The 26,879-nt window shown below is 36.8% G+C and overlaps 1 protein-coding gene across 14 annotated transcripts in view; it reads left to right on the top strand.

Annotated features, from left to right (window-relative positions):
* GULP1 (GULP PTB domain containing engulfment adaptor 1) overlaps positions 1-26,879 on the top strand; it is a 276,210-nt gene that overhangs the window by 219,378 nt on the left and 29,953 nt on the right. For all 14 annotated transcript variants that reach the window (XM_019461729.2, XM_019461824.2, XM_019461804.2 and 11 more), the window contains 2 exons: positions 1,182-1,280; positions 8,460-8,597. In XM_019461729.2, the coding sequence (XP_019317274.1) occupies positions 1,182-1,280; positions 8,460-8,597 (237 nt within the window). The remainder of the gene's footprint in view (positions 1-1,181; positions 1,281-8,459; positions 8,598-26,879) is intronic.

Here is a 26,879-nt window from a genome sequence, read left to right as displayed (position 1 = left end):
CTTACATATAATCTATTTTGAGTCAAGTTAGGATGATCCATATGCTGAAAAAAATGTTATAATAGTAGGGAAAAAAAATTTTAAGCCCTAGAAGAGGAGTAAAAATCCTATTTTTTCAATGTTTCTTTCCAGTTTTGAAAAATAAAGGTAGGAGGAGAGTGGAAAGAAGGAGAGTAGTGAGAGAGTAGCATTCCCAACAGCATTGCCAAAATCAAGACATTCAGTAAACTTTGAACTTCAGATAAACAACAAACAATTGTTTAGTGTAAGTGTGTGTCCAAGAAAATGCATGGGACATACTTACACTAATTAGCATATATGAATTACATGTGTGTGTGTGTATACACACACATATATGTGGAGGGTAGATGTGTATTCTAAAATAGAAGTTTTTTTTTTTTAATTAACCATTTAATATTTAAATTTAACTGGGCTCCTGTAATTTTTTCCATCATTAGATCTGGCAATGATGGGAGAGAGGTAGAAACACCACCTATAAAGTGCATGAATATTGGGATTTTTTTTTTTTTGATTTTATAACAAAACCTAATTAGCATTTGCATATACTTACCAATTCAACAAGAAGTTACAATAAATACTACCATGCAAGCATTAGGAAACTATTTAGGTTTTCAAGATACTCATAATTCTAGTCTGGATCTAGTTCTTAGTCTTTTAGCTGGGATAATTACCTCAATTCATAGCTTCAATTTAAATATGGTAATCTGTCTCTTTTCATTCATTGATTTGATTGGGTAGGATGGATACCAAATGAGGTATCTAGAAATGACAAGGGTGGCATATCCAGCTCTGGTGAACTGTAAGTTCTCTAAAGGTATTTTTTAAAAAAACAAGATCCACAGAAAAATAAATCGGTCTTTGCTCATCTTCCCACAGAGTTTTCATTGTCTTAACTAATTCGTATGAATATAACTGTTTAAACATAATGAAAGAAGTACATTAAAAAAGTTCTTAAAAATTATTCAATTATCAATCTGATTTTAGTGATAGTAATGGTAGATTATTATGATTATGAAATATTTTCAAGCTATATGGAGTTTATAAAATACTTCATAATGGGTAATAATTTATTTAATGAAAGTCCAACACTGAATACAAACTTTGTGTTTATTCTCCATAGAAACAGAATTACAGTTTTCTGAATAATTTTTCATTTGTAGTTTGCAAGACATATCAAGAAGTCTGAAGGCCAGAAAATTCCTAAAGTTGAGCTGCAAATATCAATATATGGAGTAAAAATTCTAGAACCTAAAACAAAGGTAAGGCTTCTTTCTGAATGTCAGAACCCTCCAATCTTTCCTTAATGGAAGTTATGTACCTATTTCAATAAATATTTAAAATTGCTTACCAACTGGAACTGGTTAGTCCTCAGTTAATGACACTTTAAAATTCTGTAGGATTTTTAAGGGGAAAAACAACTTTTGGGAGTGCTTCCAAAGTGGTCTGTTCTTCAGCCTGTGTTTGGGATGGAAGCGTATTTAACAGTGTTTGGTCTTGTTTTCAGTGTCTTTTCCTTTGTGTGCTGTGAAAGAGATGTGTGAAGTGTGGTTCACTGAGTATGAAAGGAAAACAAAAGCTGTGTGTTGTTTATTAAAATGTTTTGGACTGCCTTTTATTGCCCGTGGACATAATCAGTGTGTGTTAGTTTCCTAAGGCTGCCATGATAAAATACCACAGATGTGGTGGATCAGACAACAGAAACTTATTTTCTCACAGTTCTGGAGCCTGGAAATCCAAGACTAAGCTCACAGCGTTGGTTTCCTCTGAGACCTCTCTCCTTGGCTTGCAGATCGCTGCTTTCCTCCTGCCTCTTCACGTGGTCACCTGTGCACACACACCCCTGGTATCTCTGTGTGTGTCCAGTTTCCTTTTCCTATTAGGATACCATTCAGATTGGATAAAGGACCATCCTAATGGGCTCACTTTAATGTAGTCGCCATTTTCAAACCTTCTCTTCAAATACAGGCACATTGTGAGGTATGGGGAGCTAAGGCTGCAGCATATGAATTTTGGGGGAATAGAATTCAGCCCATAATACAGCATAAACTTAAAGTTCTTATATGTAGAGCCCTTTCCCCTGTGAATGCAATATAATCTATTCTGTCTTCACATTAATTAATATGGATTTGTTAGGGACTGAATTGTTTTTAGACAAAATTTCTATGTTGAAGCCCTAAGCCCCAATGTGACTGTACTTGGAGATAGAATTAAAGAAAAAAAATTTTTTTAATGTTTATTCATTTTTTTGAGAGACAGAGAGGGTGAGAAAGACACACACACATAGACTCCGAAGCAGGCTCCAGGCTCTGAGCTGTCACCACAGAGCCTGATGTGGGGCTGGAACTCACAAGCAGAGAGATCATGACCTGGGCTGAAGTCAGAGACCCAACGGACTGAGCCACCCAGGTGCCCCTAGAGATAGAATTTTTTTTAATGTGTATTTATTATTTTTGAGAGACAGAGAGGAGAGAGCATGAGCGGGGAGGAGCACAGAGAGACGGAGACATAGAGTCTGAAGCAGGCTACAGGTTCCAAGCTGTCAGCACAGAGCCCGATGCCAGGTTCGAACCTGCGGGTCTCAAACCCATGGACTGTGAGATTATGACCCGAGCCGAAGTTGGATGCTTAACTGACTGAGCCACCCAAGGCGCCCCTAGAGATAGAATTTTTTCAGGTAATTATGGTTACATGAGGTCTTAATGAGGCCTTAATCACACTAAGACTGGTGTCCTGGTAAGAGGAAAAAGAGACATCAGGGATATGCAAGCTCCAAGGAAAAGCCATGTGAGGACACAGTGAAAAGGCAGCCATCTGCAACCCATACTGAGAGAGGCTTCAGCAGAAACCAAACCTGCCAACACCTTGATCTTGGACTTCCAGCCTCCAGAACTGTGAGAAAATAAATCTCTGTTGATTAGGCCACGTGGTCTGCAATGTTTTGTTAGGGCAGCCCTAGAAAGCTAATACAGTATGTTATTCACCATGCTTCAGAATTATTGTTTAATAATTTTGATAAGACCATGAAAATAAGTTGGGAAAAGTCAATTAACATTCAACTTCAATTCATCTTACAAATATATGTTGTCAATGCTTTCCTCTGACACCGTGGCATACTTACTGACAAAATTAATTCGATCTGAAGGCCTAAGGAGACCCTGGCCTATAAACAGATTATGAAACCATTTTTCATGGGTCTGTAACTTGCCTTTGGTCGCTTCATCTATGTGCGATGTCTGACGATGTCTTGCTCTTCAAAGTGTGGTCTGCAGACCAACATGATCAGCTTCACCTGGACGCTTGTTAGAAATACAGACTCCCAGGCACATTGCAGACCTACTGAATTGGAATCTATACAATTTAGGAAGTCATGCAGGAATTCTCACGCACCTGAAGTTTGAGGTTCTGGCGTGGTGCATAGTCTGCTTGTAGTAGCTCTCCTTTTCAAACTGTGGTCCATGGAATACTTGCATAAAAAATACCTGACATTTGCAAAAATAAGTTCTGAGGCCTTATCTTAGCATGCTGAATCAGAGTTTCCATGGAAGTTTTACATTTTTAATATATGTGAGGAGAACTGGACTGTGGCATGGATGTACCCACAGTTATTGTCCAAACTACAGAACAATGGCATTCCTTCATAGTTCTCAAGCCATGAATTTAAGGCCTCCCACAAATATCCTGTTTAATTTCCTCCCATGAGCCGCACTCAATATTAAATAAGAAACAAAGAAATAGAGATTTTGCTTGGGTGATGGCTCTTCCCCACTAACCGCTGCTGAGGTAGCTAAAAGAAAAGAAGTGGTGAGAGAATAGTCGAAGGTCTATTTAAGACCATAATGGAATATATATAGTTTACTGGGAAACAGAGTAGTTGAAAATGAGGCCTAATTTACTGAACAGGTGGGTTGGCTCAGATTACTTCATGAGGCAAATGGTGGTTACGAAAGAATAGTGGGCTGAGGAATAAGTTACCGAGTGACAATGAAACCAGATGTGTAGTCTTATTTGCAATTAAAAAGAAAAGCAGCCTTAGTCCTGCATTTCCAGTTGTTTATTTATTTAGAGCGAGGGAAGGGCAGAGAGAGAGGGAGAAAGAGAATCCCAAGCAGGCTCCATGCTGTCAGTGCAGAGCCCGACACGAGGCTCAATCTCATGAACTGTGAGATCATGACCTGGCCAAAATCAAGAGTTGGATGCTTAACCGACTGAGCCACCCAGATGCCCCAGTCCTGCATTTCCTTTTTTAAAATTAACTGGCTATACAGTAGCAAATGATCAGTCAGAACAGGTCATTTGTGTTAAAAATGTCTCGTAAGCCATGTAGACCTCATAACAGTTTTAAAGTATGTGTATATAATTAATAATTAATTCAATTTCTTACGTGAATGTTTAGGCCTTGTTAAGCACACCATGAGAGAAGAAGGGCTGATAATGCACTTTATGTATCATCAACATGTGCTCTTGTCCTTTTTTATTTGAGTCTGCCCATACTGTATCCTAGGCTATAAAAATTTCACCAATACTGGAATGTATAAATTATAATCTACTAAACCATTCTCCTATTACTAAACATTTAGAATGCTTCAGATTTTTCATCTGATATAAAATTTAAATATTTAGAAAAATACAAATATGATTAAATGCAGTGTACAGAGGAAACTTTATTGTTTAGAATTGACAGTTTAGGGGCGCCTGTGTGGCTCGGTCGGTTAAGCGTTGGACTTCGGCTCAGGTCATGATCTCATGGTTTGTGAGTTTGAGCCCCGCACCAGGCTCTGTGCTGTCAGCTCAAAGTCTGCAGCCTGCTTCAGATTCTGTGTCTCCTTCTCTCTCTGCCCCTCCCCAGCTTGCACTCTGTCTCTCTCTCTCTCTCTCAAAAAAATAAACATTAAAAAAAATTAGAATTGACAGTTTAATAATGGCAGATCCTCAGAAGAACACAAAATATAAAGACAAAAGTTCTACAAGATGACCTAACTAACATGTGGGGGTTGGGGTGTAAAAAGAGAGACAGATGGATTATGGAAATGCAAATATAGTTCAGTGTTATTAGTTGGTGATTCTAAAGTCCCCCATAGTGAGTCTTCCAGGACCGTGAGTTGCCCATTGACAGCCTGTCAACCTTATCACTCTGTTCTCTAAACTTTTGACTGTCAGATGCACAAGCCTCCCCTAACCTAAATCCCATTTACAAAACATCAGTGACGTGGGCTTCAACCAATGCGATTAGCCAATTGACTTTTGAGCATCATATTTTTCCTTACCCAATCAATAGCACCAAAGCTTTTCTTCCCTATCCCAAAGTCTCAGTTTCTATAATTAATAGCTAATTTTCAAAAGACCCAATTGAATTTTTCCCTAAAAGCATAGATTTTCCAAGATTTTAATAGGAAAGAACCATCTCTTTTTTCATTGCTAACAAATCAAAGGGCAATCTTGGGAGTCTTAAATCTTTGAAATGCCTTATAAATTCAATTGTATTACATTTGAATAGAGAACACCTGACTCTTCACATATATTATATAAGAACATAAGAGTATCTGACTCTTCACCAATATATTGCATAAGAACGTTAGAGTACCTGACTCTTTACCCATATATAGAATGTACCATTTTTTAAATCTTTTAAAAAAAGAAACAAACAAAAAAGGATTTACCAGCTTTGGTGAATATCAGTACCCCTAGGAGACTCCTGAGAATGCTGATTGCTGGAGTCCACTCAGGATTTTCAGATCCAGAATCTGCAGAACTAGACTGAGTATCTCTATCATAAGAAAAAAAAAAAACCACTAAAGACACCTGTTCATGTGACTCTGATACAGCTTGTGTGCAGACGTGTATTTAGGAACTACTATTTGAGGAGACCTAAGTGAATCAGAACAAAATCTGTCATTCATTTTATTTTGGTATATTTATTTTATTTAGTCGTAATTAAAAAATATTATGTTCCTAAAATAAGTTTATTTATAGTAAAATATACATGTATGGGGCAGGATTTAAAAATTCATTGTTAATCTAACATGGACTTCATAGAAAATAGGCTCTTTTTCTATGCCATTTGGATGGATGAAAATAGAAGTGAAAAGCAATCTCAATTTGCTCCAATATCTTTCCGTCTGTATCTTTTCCCCTTTCTGCTTTTCTTACTTGTCCTTCAAATGAGGATTACGCAGTACTGAAAGAGGTGGTATAGGTGAATTGGGGATTTACTTATTTTTTGTTCCAACTCCAATAAAATACTGTAGTGTTAAAGTTTAATTGTGTTCTCACTGTGACATTGTGTTCTTGAGTCTGTCCTGTCTCTTCAAAAATTAGTGCTACATTTAAAATTCATAAAGATCTATCACAACAAAAAATTCACTAAAATAATAAAATTGCAAGTTTTAGCTTTTCAGTCTTCTTTTGTAGGAAGATAACTCTGCTAATTTAAAGAAAAATTATGATGATTCTCAACTGTTATTGCCAAAGGCTATCTGTGACCATACTGGTTGGTGAGTGAACAAGAGACTGTGTTTTACCACCAGCTTATGTAAATGGTGTGTTTTCATGTTACTTGTGATTTCTCCTTCAAATGGAAAAAAAATGAATTATCTGTCCATATTATAATGGTATTTCTTCTATATATCATTAACATGATTTTTTTAAAATGATTATTTTTGAGAGAGAGAGAGAGAGAGAGTGAGCATGAGCTGGGGAGGGGCAGAGAGAAAGGGAGAAGAAGAGAATCCTAAGCAAGCTCCCGGCTGTCAGCACAGAGCCCAACATGGGGCTCCATCTCAGGAACTGTGAGATCACGACCTGAGCCGAAATCAAGAGTTGGATGCTTAACCAACTGAGCCACCCAGGTGCCCCTATCATTAACGTGATTATACAATTAATAAACTGGTGTAGACCTGATGTCAGCATTTGGGAACTACAGTCTGCCTGGGTATTGTTTGATTGACTATGTTAACATTAAAACAAAAATAAAGTCTGTGAGAAAGAGACTGGTCAATCGGACAAAGTATACAAAGACAGTCTCATAAAATGTGGTCATTGTCCATCTTGGCACTAATCACAAGAAAGGAGAGATGTCATCAGAGGCCTCAGTAAGTTGAGCCCCTCTTTCTGACATTGTTCCTTCCTGCTGTTGAAATGGATTGATCAGGGGCACCTAGGTGGGTCAGTCGGTTAAGCATCCGACTTCGGCTCAGGTCCTGATCTCACAGTTGATGAGTTCGAGCCCCACGTCGGGCTCTGTGCTGACAGCTTGGAGCCTGGAGCCTGCTTCGGATTCTGTGTCTACCTCTCTGTCTGCCCCTCCCCTGCTCATGCTCTGTCTCTGTCTCTGTCTCTCTGTCAAAAATAAATAAACATTAAAAAAAAAAAAAGAAATGGATGGATCAGGCTATCTAGTAATGACAAAAACATTATAATCATATAGTAATAGTATACTTCCTCATTCTAATTTTCATGCTTCTTGATGACTGATCATTTGGTTTATACACAGGGAAAGAATACAGTGCTATAAGCAAATCCTCCTAATATTTATGTGTATACCTTATGTACTCATTTTTAGTCTAATGAGCAGTAATGTGAATCAGAGTGATCAAATCTCATCAAGCTGACACATCAAACTCTGAACCTGGAAAGATGTAGTGACAGATGCTATAGTTACAAAATATATAATATATATAACTGTGACAGTATAAAAATGTATTTATTGTATTATTTATTTCTATATATTATTTATTATTATATTATGTATTATATAATATGCATATTATATAATACATAATATATATTATTTATTTTATACTATTATATAATATATGTATCATATGATATATTATTTATTATATATATTATATGTGTATAGTTGCAGTGTTTATCTTTCTGATTAGGAGAGTTGATTCAGTAATTTAGATGCTGGATGTATACACCTTCCTGATGAAGACATGTAAAATACAATTTGATATGAAAACTAAGGATGAAATGATAGTATGTTTCATATGAAATTGTGTGCAGATGAAGTTATGTAATGCTAGTGAGTATCAGTAAGAAAAAATGAAAATGTTCTGGTTAAAAAGGGTCCTGCTAATTATATAACCTTCCAGAAGTATCTTAATTCTCTGGGCCTTAATATCCTTCTAAATAAAATTTCAAGGTTCAAAGTAATTGTCTCTTAAGATCCCTTGTAGCTCAGAAAGTCCTGGCACCCCTGATTCTCTTGTATTTTGCTTCTTGTCTTCTAAGTCCTACTGAGATGACTGCCTTTGTTTAATCTGAGTTAGGAGGTCCATCTCCATTACGTATTTGTTTAAATTTGGGTGTATGTAATTATAAACCAAAGTTTGACAGATGATTGTTTCACCTTTAAAGTCAAGTATAACACAAGCTGGTATTTCAGAAAATGGACAAGAATCTCTTCAACTGTTTATTTCCATTTGTGTTCACAGGAAGTCCAACACAATTGCCAGCTTCATAGAATATCATTTTGTGCTGATGATAAAACTGACAAGAGGATATTCACTTTCATATGCAAAGATTCTGAGTCAAATAAACATTTGTGCTATGTATTTGACAGCGAAAAGTGTGTAAGTATGCCAGATGTTTTAGGGTGGTTTGCTCTGTTTTACAAGCCAGGAATTGTCTTGTTTCCGGCATTAGTAAAGTATTTGGAAATGAATAAGGTCTGCAAATACTTAGCTACACTAATAGGTTCATCCTGTCATGAGAATATGCTTCAGGATTTCATCCCTAACTGAATTCTCATGTTCATGGGCACAAGCTTGCATGCAGATTTCTTTCCTTAGAACGTCATGCCTGCTTATGTTATGCATTTATTTCTCTTATAATCATTTATTTCTAACTTTAATCTCAAATGTAGCTTGGTAATAGGCACATAATGCAAAGAGTAATGGTGAGCAGAGTATTTTTTTTCTAAAATGTGATGGATATGATAAAAGTAACTATTTTAAACTGCAGGAAATAAAATCTGTATGGCTCCGTTAAAAAAATCTCCAGTACTTTGAAAAGCTGGTTCTTGATTTTTGTTACTTAGAGAACTTAATATAATGAATAGAATTGTATATGCATGAGTATGTGTCTGCGTGCATGTGTGTTAGCTTGTGAATGTAATCTAATGTTCTCAGCAAGTAAAATCAATTAGGGAATTCTAAAGTTAAGTCCTACAATAGTTCTTTTAATCATCTGGAATCTTCAGAAAACCCCATGTGTTGATTACAAGCATAAGCCAATGCTAATCATAATCTGGTCTGACGTCCTGTTCTAAAACATAAGGTATGAATTCCAAACACACATTGCAGCTATTAATGGCTTTAATGAAGGAAGAACAGCTAACCTCAACAACATTGTTGACTTAGATGAAAAAAAGAACTTAATTCATTTATTGCTTATTTTTCATGCTGTTAAAAATAGCAAAGGATTAATAATATTATCACTCGTATGTAATTTATTTCTCTGGTTCGAGTAGTTGAGCATCTTAAATACCTTTTTATTTGTCCATATAACTCCTACATTAGGTGGACAATAGATGTTCAATAAATTTTTCCTTATAGAAGAAAAAAGGACCATATAGAAAATTTTACAAAAAGTAGAGCAAGTTATTATATGTATTTTTAAGCTCTAAAGCTCTAAAAATGCAAACTAATGTCCTAAGCTTCTTGGCATCATAGTACTTTTTGAGAATTTAATGAACATTATGGAACATCTCATCAGAAAAATATGTTCACCCATATGACAATATTATATGCACAATAAAGCATTTTATATAAAATAAAGTACAAGTTGTTTTTGAAATTTATCCTATTGAATGAATGCATTATATTTAATATTCCAAGTGTTTTTTAAGAGCATGATCATTTGCAGATGTTTTTCTCTATGTGATTGAGAAGATGAAAGTTGATATTTGTTGGATTTCAGCTTCTATGTGTAAGATATCATAACCATTTACCACATACACCAGGCAGTAAACTCAGTTGTCCTTCTTTCTTGCTTTATATGTAGAAATAAACAGCCTTGGGGCCTTTGAAATATTCATAATTATAATTAATTATAAATATTAGCCTTCCTATAGTTTTGTGTCACATGTTTTTATTTGATCCTCATCCAGACTTATTGGATAATTTAAAATATAAGCTTGCCAGAATCCCTGCATAGTTATATTGTTTCAAAAGTATAAACTGTATTTCACCCGAATTGTAATTGTTTGTCATTGATTTCAAGAATTTAAATTCCTTGACCAATTATTCTCTTTGGATATAACATATTAGCTTCTTTTTTTCTTGAAGGTTGAAAATAATTTATTGAAACTTAATTCAGTGGCTTACAGTATTAATGGGTATAAAAGGAGGGCTCTTTGTTTTCCACTTAAAAAAACAAGTTCATTTTGATTGAGGCTTGAGCTCAGGAAATCTATGTTTAACAAGTTCACCAACTGATTCTGCTGCAGGTAGATGGAAGTTGGGACTCTGAAAAGAGGTCCAAGATATTTCTCCAATTATAAGTGCACATGACTTTCATGAACTCAAAGAGGCTATGTTTCATCAGAATTTTATTATATCATTTTCACCTCAAGGTTTTATTTGCTTTAATTGTAATAATGACTATATTTATAAAATTCATTTGATATGTATGTAGAATTTTGACATGCCATCCTCTTTAATTGTCATTTTAAATAACTAATCATGGAGGATTAAAACAGGAAAAGAAATTATGACCCACTTGGCAGAACTTTTTCTGCTTACTTTACGATACCAAGGCCAGAGAGTTGAGTGACTTTACCAGTTTACAAAGTTAGGTAGTAACAGAATCAGATTCAAATTTAAGACCTTAGATTGTCATTGTAGCATTCATCCCATCATGCTCTATTATTTCCATAACTGTGACCTGTTCCAGAGCCCATTGGCTCTTATTGGGGCTCTTGTCTTATCTACTCATTGTATCTTTTGAGTACTTCTGTGAAGTTGTTGAGTTTGAAAGACAGATAAAACCGATCATAGTATGTCACAAGACTGGAATTCAGTACTGTGGATCATTGTGGATCACATGGGGAACTAGAATACCCAACCCGGCCAAGCAATAAGGAAGAGAGTCCAAATGAGGAAGCTGAACTTCCTTCTTCACCAGGCAGTAATGAAGTAGTGCTCCCCATTCCCATTCCTCTACTGGAATTGTGTCAGAGTAAGCCACTAAAACACTAAGCTTAAATAATTTCTAGTCTTATAATATTGTTTTTTTTATTTTTTTTAACGTTTATTTATTTTTTGAGAAACAGAGAGAGCAGGAGCAGGGGAGAAGCAGAGAGAGAGGGGGAGTCAGAGAATCCAAAGCAGGCTGCAGGCTCTGAGCTGCCAGCACAGAGCCCAACACGGGACTCAAACTCGTGAACTGTGAGATCATGACCTGAGCTGAAGTTGGATGCTTAGCCAACTGAGCCACCCAGGCACCCTTATAATATTTTTTTTAAGTTTATTTATTTATTTTGATAGAGAGAAAGAGAGGCAGTGCAAGCGGGGGAGGGGTAGAGAGAGAGGAAGAGAGAGAATCTAAAGCATTCTCCACAGAGCCTGCCATGGGGTTTGATCTCAACTGGTCACTTAACCAACTGAGCCACCCAGGCACCCCAGAGTATTATAATATAATATCCAAAATAGGCAAGATTCAGTTGAAAATCACTCATCATATCAAGAAGTAAGAAGATGTTGAACTAAATAGAAAATTTGAACAGCCCATAACCAGCAAAGAAATTGAATCAGTAATCAAAAATCTCCAAACAAATAAAAGTCCAGGGCCAGATGGCTTCCCCCAGGAATTCTACCAGACATTTAAAGAGTTAGTACCTATTGTTCTCAAATTACTCTGAAAAATAGAAATGGAAGGAAAACTTCCAAACTCCTTCTCCAAGGCCAGCATCACCTTGATTCCAAAACCAAAGACCCCACCAAAAAGGAGAATTACAGGCCTATATCTCTGATGCACACAGATGCAAAAACTCTCAACAAGATACTAGCAAATCAAATTCAATAGTACATTGAGAGAATTATTCACCACAATCAAGTGGAATTTATTTCTAGGCTGTAGGTGTGGTTCAATATTCACGTGATATGCCACATTAATAAAAGAAATGATAAGAAGCATACAATCCTCTCAATAGATGCAGAAAAAGCATTTGACAAAATACAGTATCCAATTTTGATAAAAACCCTCTACAAAGTAGGGATAGATGGTACATACCTCAATGTCATAAAGGCCATGAACAAATTACCCATAGCCAATATTATCCTTAAAGGGGAAAATCTGACAGCTTTTCCTCTATGGTTAGGCATAAGACAGGGATGTCCACTCTCATTACTATTTAACACAGTACTGAAAGTCTTAGCCTCAGCAATCAGAAAACAAAAGGAAATAAAAGGCATGCCAATTGGTAAGGAAAATGTCAAATTTTCGCTATATGCAGATGATATGATCCTCTATGTAGAAAACTCAAAAGACTGCATCAAAAAATTGCTAGAACTAATACATGAATTCAGCAAAGTCACAGGATATGTAATCAATGTACAGTAATCTGCACTATACACCAACAATGAAGCAGCAGAAAAAGAAATCAAAGAATCTATCCCATTTACAGTTGCACCAAAAAACATAAGATACTTAGGAATAAACCTAACCAAAGAAGTAAAGTATCTGTACTCTGAAAACTATAGAACACTCAGGGGTACCTGAGTGGCTCAGTTGGTTGAGCGCCTGACTCTTGATTTCAGCTCAGGTCAAGATCCCAGGGTTGTGGGATCAAGCCCCACATCAGGCTCCACACTGAGCATGGAGTTTACTTATGATTCTTTATCTCTCTCCTTGTGCCCCTTGCCCCCACTTGCACTCTCTTGCTTTCTGTCTAAAATAAAAATAATTTTTAAAAAACCTTTAGGACACTCATGAAAGAAATTGAAGAGGACACAAAGAAATGGAAAAACATTCCAAGTTCATGGATGGGAAGAATGTACATTGTTAAAATGTCTATACTACCCAAAGCAATCTACACATATTAATGCAATCCCTATCAAAATACCAACAACATTTTTCATAAAGCTAGAACAAACAATCCTAAAATTTGTATGGAACCACAAAAGACCCTGAATAATCAAAGCAATCTTGAAAAAGCAAAGCAAAGCTGGAGGCCTCACAATTCTGGACTCCAAGCTATATTACAAAGCACTAGTCATCAAGGCAGTATGGTACTGGCACAAAAACAGAACATAAACATCAATGGAACAGAATAGAAAACCCAGAAATGGACCCACAATCATATGGTCAACTAATCTTTGACAAAGCAGGAAAGAATATCCAATGGAAAAAAGACAGTTTCTTCAATAAATAGTGATGGGAAAACTGGACAGCATCATGCAGAAGAATGAAAATGGACCACTTTCTAACACAAAAATAAATTCAAAATGGATGAAAGAAATAAATGTGAGACAGGAAACCATCAAAATCCTAGAGGATAACACAGGCAGCAACCTGTTTGATCTCATCTGTAGCAACTTTTTACTAGACCCATCTCTGGAGGCAATAAAAACAAAAGCAAAAATGAACTCTTGTGACTTTATCAAGATAAAAAGCTTCTTCACCGTGAAAGAAAAGAAACAATCAACAAAACAAAAAAGCAACCTACAGAATGGGAGAAGATATTTCAAATGACATATCTGACAAAGGGTTAGTATCCAGAATGTATAAAGAACTCATCACACTCAACATCCACAACCCAAATAATCCAGTTAAGACATGGGCAGAAGACATGAATAGACAATTTTCAAAAGAAGAACTATAGATGACTAACAGGCTCATGAAAAGATGCTTAACATTACTGATCATCAGGGAAATACAAATCAAAACTACCATGAGCGATTCCCTCACACCTGTCAAAATGGTTAAAATCAACAACATAAGAAGCAACAGGTGTTCCTGATGTGGCAAAAGGGGAACGCTCTTGCATTGTTGGTGGCAAAGCAAACTGGTACAGCCACTCTGGAGAACAGTATGGAGGTTCCTCAAAAGGTTAAAAATAGAAGTACCCTGGAACCCAGCAATTGCACTATTAGGTATTTACCCAAAGAACACAAAAACTAATTCAAAGGGATACATGCACCTCAATGTATATAGCAGCATTATCCTCACTAACCAAATTATGGAAACAGCCCAAGTGTTGATCAACTGATGAATGGATAAAGATGAGGTATAAATATACAATGGAATAGTTGTCAGCCATAAAAAAAGAATAAAATCTTGCCATTTGCAATGACATGGATGGAGCTACAGAGTATTATGCTAAGCGAAATAAGTGAGTCAAAAAAGACAAACACCATATGATTTCACTTATATGTGGAATTTAAGAAACAAAACAAATGAGCAAAGGGAAAAGGAGAGAGAGACAAATCAAGAAACAAACTCTTAACTATAGTGAACTGATGATTACCAGAGAGGGGGTGTGGGAGGTATGAGTTAAAAAAAGAAAGAAAATAGAAACAAAAATACTTTCTAATGTGATTCTAAATAGGCCTTTCATAAGGCAATTATATTATAACCTGGAAAGTTGAAGAGATGTAAAAAGAGGTAAGTTTTCTACATGTCACCTGACCTGAAAAATGATAACACTAGTAGACTGTGATTATACAAATATACAAATATATTTGTGATTATAAAAATATAATATGCATCCTAAAGCAATCATTAAAAATCTATATAATGAGATACTTTTAAAAGTACTATGGAGGTTCCGGAAGATGGCGGCGTAGGAGGACGCGGGGCTCACAGCGCGTCCTGCCGATCACTTAGATTCCACCTACACCTGCCTAAAGAAGCCAGAAAACCGCCAGAGGATTAGCAGAAGGGAGTCTCCGGAGTCAAGCGCAGACCAGAGGCCCACGGAAGAGGGTAGGAAGGGCGGCGAGGCGGTGCGCGCTCCACGGACTGGCGGGAGGGAGCCGGGGCGGAGGGGCGGCTCGCCGGCCAAGCAGAGCCCCCGAGTCTGGCTGGCAAAAGCGGAGGGGCCGGACGGACTGTGTTCCGACAGCAAGCGCGACTTAGCGTCTGGGAGGTCAGAAGTTAACAGCTCTGCTCGGAAAGCGGGAAGGCTGGAGGACAAAGGGAGGGAGAGCTGCTGAGCCCCTGGACGGCAGAGCTCAGCTTGGTGGGGAACAAAGGCGCTCACCAGCGCCATCTCCCCCGCCCATCCCCCAGCCAAAATCCCAAAGGGAACCAGTTCCTGCCAGGGAACTTGCTCGCTCCGAGCAAACACCCAACTCTGTGCTTCTGCGGAGCCAAACCTCCGGCAGCGGATCTGACTCCCTCCCGCTGCCACAGGGCTCCTCCTGAAGTGGATCACCTAAGGAGAAGCGAGCTAAGCCTGACCCTCCAGCCCCCGTGCACCTTGCCTACCCACCCCAGCTAATACGCCAGATCCCCAGCAACACAAGCCTGGCAGTGTGCAAGTAGCCCAGACAGGACACGCCACCCCACAGTGAATCCCGCCCCTAGGAGAGGGGAAGAGAAGGCACACACCAGTCTGACTGTGGCCCCAGCGGTGGGCTGGGGGCAGACATCGGGTCGGACTGCGGCCCCGCCCACTAACTCCAGTTATACACCACAGCACAGGGGAAGCGCACTGCAGGTCCTCACCATGCCAGGGACTCTCCAAAATGACCAAACGGAAGAATTCCCCTCAGAAGAATCTCCAGGAAATAACAACAGCTAATGAACTGATCAAAAAGGATTTAAATAATATAACAGAAAGTGAATTTAGAATAATAGTCATAAAATTAATCGCTGGGCTTGAAAACAGTATACAGGACAGCAGAGAATCTCTTGCCACAAAGATCGAGGGACTAAGGAACAGTCACGAGGAGTTGAAAAACGCTTTAAACGAATTGCAAAACAAAATGGAATCCACGATGGCTCGGCTTGAAGAGGCAGAGGAGAGAATAGGTGAACTAGAAGATAAAGTTATGGAGAAAGAGGAAGCTGAAAGAAAGAGAGATAAAAAAATCCAGGAGTATGAGGGGAAAATTAGAGAACTAAGTGATACACTAAAAAAAAATAATATACGCATAATTGGTATCCCAGAGGAGGAAGAGAGAGGGAAGGGTGCTGAAGGGGTACTTGAACAAATTATAGCTGAGAACTTCCCTGAACTGGGGAAGGAAAAAGGCATTGAAATCCAAGAGGCACAGAGAACTCCCTTCAGACGTAACTTGAATCGATCTTCTGCACGACATATCATAGTGAAACTGGCAAAATACAAGGATAAAGAGAAAATTCTGAAAGCAGCAAGGGATAAACGTGCCCTCACATATAAAGGGAGACCTATAAGACTCGTGACTGATCTCTCCTTTGAAACTTGGCAGGCCAGAAAGGCTTGGCACCATATCTACAGTGTGCTAAACAGAAAAAATATGCAGCCGAGAATCCTTTATCCAGCAAGTCTGTCATTTAGAATAGAAGGAGAGATAAAGGTCTTCCCAAACAAACAAAAACTGAAGGAATTTGTCACCACGAAACCAGCCCTACAAGAGATCCTAAGGGGGATCCTGTGAGACAAAGTACCAGAGACATCACTACAAGCATAAAACATACAGACATCACAATGACTCTAAACCCATATCTTTCTATAATAACGCTGAATGTAAATGGATTAAATGCGCCAACTAAAAGACATAGGGTATCAGAATGGATAAAAAAACAAGACCCATCTATTTGCTGTCTACAAGAGACTCATTTTAGATCTGAGGACACCTTTAGATTGAGAGTGAGGGGATGGAGAACTATTTATCATGCTCCTGGAAGCCAAAAGAAAGCTGGAGTAGCCATACTTATATCAGACAAACTAGACTTTAAATTAAAGGCTGTAACAAGAGATGAAGAAGGGCATTATATAATAATCACAGGGTCTATCCACCAGGAAGAGCTAACTATTATAAATGTCTATGCGCCAAATACCCGAGCCCCCAGATATATAAAACAATTACTCATAAACATAAGCAACCTTATTGATAAGAATGTGGTCATTGCAGGGGACTTTAACACCCCACTTACAGAAATGGATAGATCATCTAGACACACAGTCAATAAAGAAACAAGGGCCCTGAATGATACATTGGATCAGATGGACTTGACAGATATATTTAGAACTCTGCATCCCAAAGCAACAGAATATACTTTCTTCTCGAGTGCACATGGAACATTCTCCAAGACAGATCATATACTGGGTCACAAAACAGCCCTTCATAAGTTTACAAGAATTGAAATTATACCATGCATACTTTCAGACCACAATGCTATGAAGCTTGAAATCAACCACAGGAAAAAGTCTGGAAAACCTCCAAAAGCATGGAGGTTAAAGAACACCCTACTAACGAATGAGTGGGTCAACCAGGCAATTAGAGAAGAAATTAAAACATATATGGAAACAAACGAAAATGAAAATACAACAATCCAAACGCTTTGGGACGCAGCGAAGGCAGTCCTGAGAGGAAAATACATTGCAATCCAGGCCTATCTCAAGAAAGAAGAAAAATCCCAAATACAAAATCTAACAGCACACCTAAAGGAAATAGAAGCAGAACAGCAAAGGCAGCCTAAACCCAGCAGAAGAAGAGAAATCATAAAGATCAGAGCAGAAATAAACAATATAGAATCTAAAAAAACTGTAGAGCAGATCAACGAAACCAAGAGTTGGTTTTTTGAAAAAATAAACAAAATTGACAAACCTCTAGCCAGGCTTCTCAAAAAGAAAAGGGAGATGACCCAAATAGATAAAATCATGAATGAAAATGGAATGATTACAACCAATCCCTCAGAGATACAAACAATTATCAGGGAATACTATGAAAAATTATATGCCAGCAAATTGGACAACCTGGAAGAAATGGACAAATTTCTAAACACCCACACTCTTCCAAAACTCAATCAGGAGGAAATAGAAAGCTTGAACAGACCCATAACCAGCGAAGAAATTGAATCGGTTATCAAAAATCTCCCAACAAATAAGAGTCCAGGACCAGATGGCTTCCCAGGGGAGTTCTACCAGACATTTAAAGCAGAGATAATACCTATCCTTCTCAAGCTATTCCAAGAAATAGAAAAGGAAGGAAAACTTCCAGACTCATTCTGTGAAGCCAGTATTACTTTGATTCCTAAACCAGACAGAGACCCAGTAAAAAAAGAGAACTACAGGCCAATATCCCTGATGAATATGGATGCAAAAATTCTTAATAAGATACTAGCAAATCGAATTCAACAGCATATAAAAAGAATTATTCACCATGATCAAGTGGGATTCATTCCTGGGATGCAGGGCTGGTTCAACATTCGCAAATCGATCAACGTGATACATCACATTAACAAAAAAAAAGAGAAGAACCATATGATCCTGTCAATCGATGCAGAAAAGGCCTTTGACAAAATCCAGCACCCTTTCTTAATAAAAACCCTTGAGAAAGTCGGGATAGAAGGAACATACTTAAAGATCATAAAGGCCATTTATGAAAAGCCCACAGCTAACATCATCCTCAACGGGGAAAAACTGAGAGCTTTTTCCCTGAGATCAGGAACACGACAGGGATGCCCACTGTCACCGCTGTTGTTTAATATAGTGCTGGAAGTTCTAGCATCAGCAATCAGACAACAAAAGGAAATCAAAGGCATCAAAATTGGCAAAGATGAAGTCAAGCTTTCGCTTTTTGCAGATGACATGATATTATACATGGAAAATCCGATAGACTCCACCAAAAGTCTGCTAGAACTGATACATGAATTCAGCAAAGTTGCAGGATACAAAATCAATGTGCAGAAATCAGTTGCATTCTTATACACTAACAATGAAGCAACAGAAAGACAAATGAAGAAACTGATCCCATTCACAATTGCACCAAGAAGCATCAAATACCTAGGAATAAATCTAACCAAAGATGTAAAAGATCTGTATGCTGAAAACTATAGAAAGCTTATGCAGGTAATTGAAGAAGATATAAAGAAATGGAAAGACATTCCCTGCTCATGGATTGGAAGAATAAATATTGTCAAAATGTCAATACTACCCAAAGCTATCTACACATTCAATGCAATCCCAATCAAAATTGCACCAGCATTCTTCTCGAAACTAGAACAAGCAATCCTAAAATTCCTATGGAACCACAAAAGGCCCCGAATAGCCAAAGTAATTTTGAAGAAGAAGACCAAAGCAGGAGGCATCACAATCCCAGACTTTAGCCTCTACTACAAAGCTGTCATCATCAAGACAGCATGGTATTGGCATAAAAACAGACACATAGACCAATGGAATAGAATAGAAACCCCAGAACTAGACCCACAAACGTATGGCCAACTCATCTTTGACAAAGCAGGAAAGAACATCCAATGGAAAAAAGACAGTCTCTTTAACAAATGGTGCTGGGAGAACTGGACAGCAACATGCAGAAGGTTGAAACTAGACCACTTTCTCACACCATTCACAAAAATAAACTCAAAATGGATAAAGGACCTGAATGTGAGACAGGAAACCATCAAAACCTTAGAGGAGAAAGCAGGAAAAGACCTCTCTGACCTCAGCCGTAGCAATCTCTTACTCGGCACATCCCCAAAGGCAAGGGAATTAAAAGCAAAAGTGAATTACTGGGACCTTATGAAGATAAAAAGCTTCTGCACAGCAAAGGAAACAACCAACAAAACTAAAAGGCAACCAACGGAATGGGAAAAGATATTTGCAAATGACACATCGGACAAAGGGCTAGTATCCAAAATCTATAAAGAGCTCATCAAACTCCACACCCGAAAAACAAATAACCCAGTGAAGAAATGGGCAGAAAACATGAATAGACACTTCTCTAAAGAAGACATCCGGATGGCCAACAGGCACATGAAAAGATGTTCAACGTCGCTCCTTATCAGGGAAATACAAATCAAAACCACACTCAGATACCACCTCACGCCAGTCAGAGTGGCCAAAATGAAGAAATCAGGAGACTATAGATGCTGGAGAGGATGTGGAGAAACAGGAACCCTCTTGCACTGTTGGTGGGAATGCAAATTGGTGCAGCCGCTCTGGAAAGCAGTGTGGAGGTTCCTCAGAAAATTAAAAATAGACCTACCCTATGACCCAGCAATAGCACTGCTAGGAATTTATCCAAGGGATACAGGAGTACTGATGCATAGGGGCACCTGTACCCCAATGTTTATAGCAGCACTCTCAACAATAGCCAAATTATGGAAAGAGCCTAAATGTCCATCAACTGATGAATGGATAAAGAAATTGTGGTTTATATACACAATGGAATACTACGTGGCAATGAGAAAAAATGAAATATGGCCTTTTGTAGCAACATGGATGGAACTGGAGAGTGTGATGCTAAGTGAAATAAGCCATACAGAGAAAGACAGATACCATATGGTTTCACTCTTATGTGGATCCTGAGAAACATAACAGAAACCCATGGGGGAGGGGAAGGGAAAAAAAAAAAAAAAAAAAAAAAGAGGTTAGAGTGGGAGAGAGCCAAAGCATAAGAGACTGTTAAAAACTGAGAACAAACTGAGGGTTGATGGGGGGTGGGAGGGAGGGCAGGGTGGGAGGGAGGGCAGGGTGGGTGATGGGTATTGAGGAGGGCACCTTTTGGGATGAGCACTGGGTGTTGTATGGAAACCAATTTGACAGTAAATTTCATACATTAAAAAATAAATAAATAAATAAATAAATAAGCATTAAAAACAAAAAAAAAATAAATAAAATGGGGCGAATTCTAAAAAAAAAAAAAAAGTACTATGGAAAAGTCAAATTTTTATTGTAAAAGTATTTCAAAAACTCACAACAATACAGTGAAAAGAAAATAGAGAAAATAGGTGACAGAAAAGAAAAATTTAAATGGCACACTTAAGCTTTAATGTATCAAAAATCACATTCAGTGTAAATGATCTAAAAACACCAAATAAAAGAGATTGTTAGAGTAAAGAACCCAAATGTTCATCGATGGATGAATGGATAAAGAAGATGTGGTATATATACACAATGGAGTATTACTCGGCAATCAAAAAGAATGAAATCTTGCCATTTGCAAGTACGTGGGCGGAACTGGAGGGTATTATGCTAAATGAAATCAGTCAGTCAGAGAAAGACAAAAATCATGTGACTTCACTCATATGAGGGCTTTAAGAGACAAAACAGATGAACATAAGGGAAGGGAAACAACAATAATATAAAAACAGGAAGGGGGACAAAACATAAGAGACTCATATATATGGAGAACAAACAAAAGGTTACTGGAGGGGGTATGGGAGGGGGGATGGGCTAAATGGGTAAGGGGCACTAAGGAATCTATTCCTGAAATCATTATTGCACTATATGCTAACTAATTTGGATATAAATTTTAAAAAATAAAAAATAAAACAAGTTAAAAAAAAACAAATCCAGGTATATATTTTCTACAAGAAACTTGTTGCAGATATAGTGATATGGGTGATGCAGGTAGATTGAAAATAAAAGAATATAAAAATTATATCATGTAAACATTACTTAAAGCAAAAGTATACTAATATCAGATAAATTAGACTTCAAAATAAAGAAAATTATGAGAGACAGAGAAAGACTTTATATAAAGATAAAAGGGTCATACCACCAAGAAGGCCACCTAAATGTGTATAACCAAACAATAAACTTGCAAAGTAAGTGAAGCAAAAACTGATGGAACTCAAAGGAAACACAGGATAAATAGACTATGCACAATTATAGTTAAAGACTTCACTATTACCACTTTCCCCAAAATTAATAGAACAACTAGAAAGGAAATCATATAGAATATAGAATTACTCATCAACCTTATCAGCCAATGGGATCTGATTAATAGCTATAGGGATCTTCATTCAACAACAGCAGAATGCACATTGTCTTCTAGTGTCAAAGGAGCATGTACTAAAATAAACCATATTCTGGACTATAAAATAAATCTGAAATATCGTAAGGAATTGAAACAATAGGGTGCCTGGGTGGCTTAGTTAAGCATCTGCCTTCAGCTCAGGTCATGATCTCACAGTCTGTGAATTCCAGCCCTGAGTCGGGCTCTGTGCTGACAGCTCAGAGCCTGGAGTCTGCTTCAAATTCTGTGTCTCCCTCTCTCTCTGCCCCTCCCTCACTTGTGCTCTCTGTCTCTGTCTCTCTCTCAAAAATAATAAACACAAAAAAATTTTTTAAAAAAATTGAAACAAGGAAATCAATTTACAGATCAGTAACAAAATTCTTCAAAAATTGGAGATGAAACATCATACTTGCAAATATTCTGTATGTCAGAGAGGATTTCTCAAAGGAAACTTAAAATGCAGTGAAATGTATATAAGTGAAATAGAATGTTATCAGCATTTGTGTAATGCAGCTAAAACAGTGCCGAGAGAAATTTATGACAACTAAATTAATACATTAGAGAAAAGGAAGTCTCAAGTCAATGATCTAAGCTCCTATTTCAAGTCCTTAGAAACAAACCTAAAGGAAGAAAATAAGAATGATAAAAGGAGAAATTAATAAAATTGAAAACAAAAACAATAGAGAAACTAAAGAAACAGAGCTGGTTCTTTGAAAGATCATAAAAGTATCTAAATTTTAGTGAGATTAGCAAAGTAAAAATGAAAAAGAACAGACAGTAGTTACCAGTGTCAGGAATGAAACAGATTTAACTGCAGACCCTCAGATAGCAAAGGAACAATAAGAGAATACTATAAATAACTGTATGCACAAAAAATTGACAATATAGATGAATTGGATCAATTTCTTAAGAGATAAATACTACCATAAATCACCAAACATTAAATATATAACTTGGATAGGCCTCTTACACCAAAGGTAATGGAATTTATAATTTAAAACTTATTAAAAGAAAACTCTTCATGCCTAGATAGTTTCACTGGAGGAATCTATTAAATGCTTATAGAGGAATTAACATCCTGCACAACCTATTTCAAAAAACAGAAGAGATGAGAGCACCCCTCAATTCATTTTATGAAACTAGTGTATTCCCTAATACCAAACGAGACAAAGACAGTGAAAAAGAAACAAACTAGAGACCAAGCTATATCCCCAAGGAATATATATGCAAGAATTTATAATGAATTATTAGCAAATATAATTCTGCAATATATAAAAGGAATTACACACCAAGACCAGGTAGAGTGTGTTCCAGGGATACAGTCTTGTCCAGCATTCAAAAATCCAACCATGTGATCAATCATGTTAATAGGCTTTAGAAGAAAAACCATATGATCATATCAGTCAATGCTTAAAAAAAATTGTAAAAATCAACACTCATTCAGGGCTAGAAACTCAGAAAAATAGCAATATAAGAAACTTTATTTGACAAAGAACATTTAAGACTATAGGTTACATTTTACTTAGTGGTGAAAAAGCTGAATGCCTTCCTCCCAAGACTGAGAACGAGGCAAGGATTTTCACTCTACTACTCTTACTAAACACAGTCCTGGAAGTTCTAGACTTCGCAATAAGGCAAAATAAGAAAATAAAAAGCAAAAGATTGTAAAAGAAGAAATATTACTTCAAAAGATTCCAACAAAAACACCTAGATCTAATAAACGAGTTCAACAAGGTGGCAGAATACATGATAAATATACAAAAATCAATTGTATTGCTGTATATGAGCAATGAACACATGGATACAAAAATTTACAATTGCTTAAAAAAATACATAGGTGTAAATCTAACCAGAGATGTAAAACTTGTACAGGACTTATATGCTGAAAATTACAAATTGCTTATGAAAGAAATAAAAATAGATATAAATACAAGGAGTGATATGCAATGTTCATAGATTGGAAGACTGAATCTAGTCTGTATGTCAGTTCTCTCCAAATTAATGTACAGGTTTAACACAATTTCTTTCAAAATCATAGCAAGATTTTTTATAGGTATAGGCAAGAGGATTCTAAAATTTATATAAAAAGGCAAATGAACTAGAATTGCTAAAACAGTTTTGAAAAAGACCAATAAAGTAGAAAAAAGTTTACCCTATTTCAAGACTTAATACATACAGTAATCAAGACTGTAGTTTTGGTGAAGGGGCAGAGCAATAGATTAACGAAACAGAGTGGAGAACACAATAGTCAATCCACACAAATATATACCACTGATTTTTGATAAAGGCACAAAAGTGATGCAACACATGCAAAATGCAAAAGATATCCTTTTCAATAAATGGTGCTTGTGAAGTTGGACCTCCATGGGTAAATAAAATGCACATTGACTAAAATCTCACACGTTATACAAAAATTAACTGAAAATGCATCATGGACTTAAATGTAAAATGCACAACTATAAACATTTAGAGAAAAACACAGGGAGAATCTTCAGTGTGTAGGGATAGGCAGAGTTCTCAGACTTGACACCCAAACCAGGACTCATAAATGGAAAAGGTGGCAAATTGGGCTTCATCAAAAATAACATTTGTGTGTATGCATGAAAGGCCTTATGAAGAAGATAAGAAGATTACCTAGAATGAGAAAAAATATTTACAAACTTACATCAGACAAAGAACTTTCAAAACTCAACAGCATGAAAACAATTTATCAAATTGGAAAGTGGGCATAAGATATGAAGGATCATTGCATTGAAGAAGATAGTCAGATGGCAAATACACGTGAAAAGATGTTAACATTGGTATCCATTAGGGAAAGGCAAATTAAAATCAAAATGAGGGATCACTATGCAACTATTAGAAAGACTATAATAAAAAATAGTGGGAATACCAGATGTTGGTGTGGAGATGGAAATATGGTCCACTTGTACATAGCTATGAGAATATAAATTGGTACAAACACTGGCATAAACAGTGGGCAATTTCATAAAACACTAAACATGCAACTATAACATTACCCATTTGGGCATTTATCCCAGAGAAATAAAAAATGTGCGTGTACACAAAAACCTACACATGAATGTTTATAGCAGCTTATTAGTAATAGTCCCAAAGTACAAATATCTCAGATAATGGGTGAATGGCTAAACAAATTCAAGTACAACAAATTCATGGGATACTACTCAGCAAGAAAAAGGAGTGAACTAGTAATGCATGCAACAACTTCCATGACTCTCCAGATAATTATGGAGTAAAGAAAGTCAATCCCAAAAGCTTACATACTATATGATTCCATTTCTATAATATTCTTGAAATGACAGAATTAAAGAAATGGAGAACAGAATAGTGATTTTCAGGGTGTAAGGAAATGGTAAGGGTAGACTGGAAGAGGGTGTGGCTGTAAAACAGCAAGATGAAGGAATTTTGTGGTGATGGAATTATTCTGTATCTTGATTATATTAATATCCATATTGGTTGGTGTGATTTGTAAGATAGTTTTTGCTTGTTTGTTTGTTTTTTGTATTCTGTTACCAATGGGAGAAAGTGCATGAAGGCTACCTAGGATCTCTCTGTATTATTTCCTATAACTGCTTATTAATCTTAAAAATCCTGGAAAATAATTTATGCCCTATTTGGTCCAACCCTTTCATCTTATTTTAGGGAAATCTAGGCCAGAGAGATTTAGTGCCTTCCTCAGAGTCACAAAGCTAGGTAGCAACAGAAGCAGAATTACAGTCCAAGAAACTAGATTCCCATTTCACATTCTTCCATCATGACATATTATTCCCATGACTGTGACCTCTCCAGCCAGAGTCGCTCTGCCCTTCCTGGGGCAAAGCTTCATTCTCTTAATTACATGTATTTTATATATTCAGTACTTCTGTGAATTTCTTTCTTTTTTTTTTTTTAAACGTTTATTTATTTTTGACACAGAGAGAGACAGAGCATGAACGGGGGAGGGGCAGAGAGAGAGGGAGACAGAATCGGAAGCAGGCTCCAGGCTCTGAGCCATCAGCCCAGAGCCCGACGCGGGGCTCGAACTCACGGACTGTGAGATCGTGACCTGAGCTGAAGTCGCACGCTTAACCGACTGAGCCACCCAGGTGCCCCTAGTACTTCTGTGAATTTCTAAGAGCTTGCTTGAAATTTAGATGAAGGTCTACCCTAGTATGCCGCAAAACTGGAACTTACTTTATTGGTATCATGTCGTGTTATTATGATTTAATATTTATACAACTACTGTAGTCATCTCATTAAGTTTAAGAAATGAAATTAGAATAAGGATATTCATTATGATATGACTTATTTGGTTTCTGTAATATAAGGTGAATATACAGTCACTATGAACTGTGCAGCCATCATGTTTTCACAGCTTTGTTTCCAAATGTTAATATGTATACTTTATTCACTGGATATTGCACTTGATAAAATTTAAGTAGCAGCCCCAATAAGCAGATGAAAGTTTCTTCCTACGTACACATTTTCTTTAATTATGTTGAGTGAGATGTAAATAAGGCAAAGTTTAAAACTTCTCTCTTACTCTTTTACTAATTGTGAAAAAGGGTTCATGTGTCAAAAGAATTATACTTTATTAGTAATAGAATAATAAAGCTTTCACAAGCTTTATTTGTAAACTATTTATTATATATTCTTATTAATTTCATGTTTGCCTTGTAATAATTTTTTGAAATATATATTTTTTTTAATTTAAAACATTCTTGCTCTTTGTATTCATTAAATGATCGGGGAGAAAAATCTTCTTAGCTTAGTCATTCAGGAAACTGGGCTGTTGTAATTACTCAACAAGGAAATTCAAATTAAAAACACTTTGAGATAGCATCACTCATCCAGTAAGGTGACAAAATAAAAAGACTGTTGTCAATGATGTCAGTGAGAATGAGGAGCAACGAGAACTCTCTTATTGCTGGTGGGAATGTAAAATGGTACAATTACTTTGCAAAA

This window comes from Panthera pardus, unplaced genomic scaffold (genome assembly GCF_024362965.1).
Source record: "Panthera pardus isolate Hobbes unplaced genomic scaffold, ASM2436296v1 HiC_scaffold_10, whole genome shotgun sequence".
Lineage (NCBI taxonomy): Eukaryota > Metazoa > Chordata > Mammalia > Carnivora > Felidae > Panthera > Panthera pardus.
The sequence above is the reverse complement of the archived record's forward strand: the minus strand, read 5'-3'. Positions and strand labels throughout refer to the sequence as shown.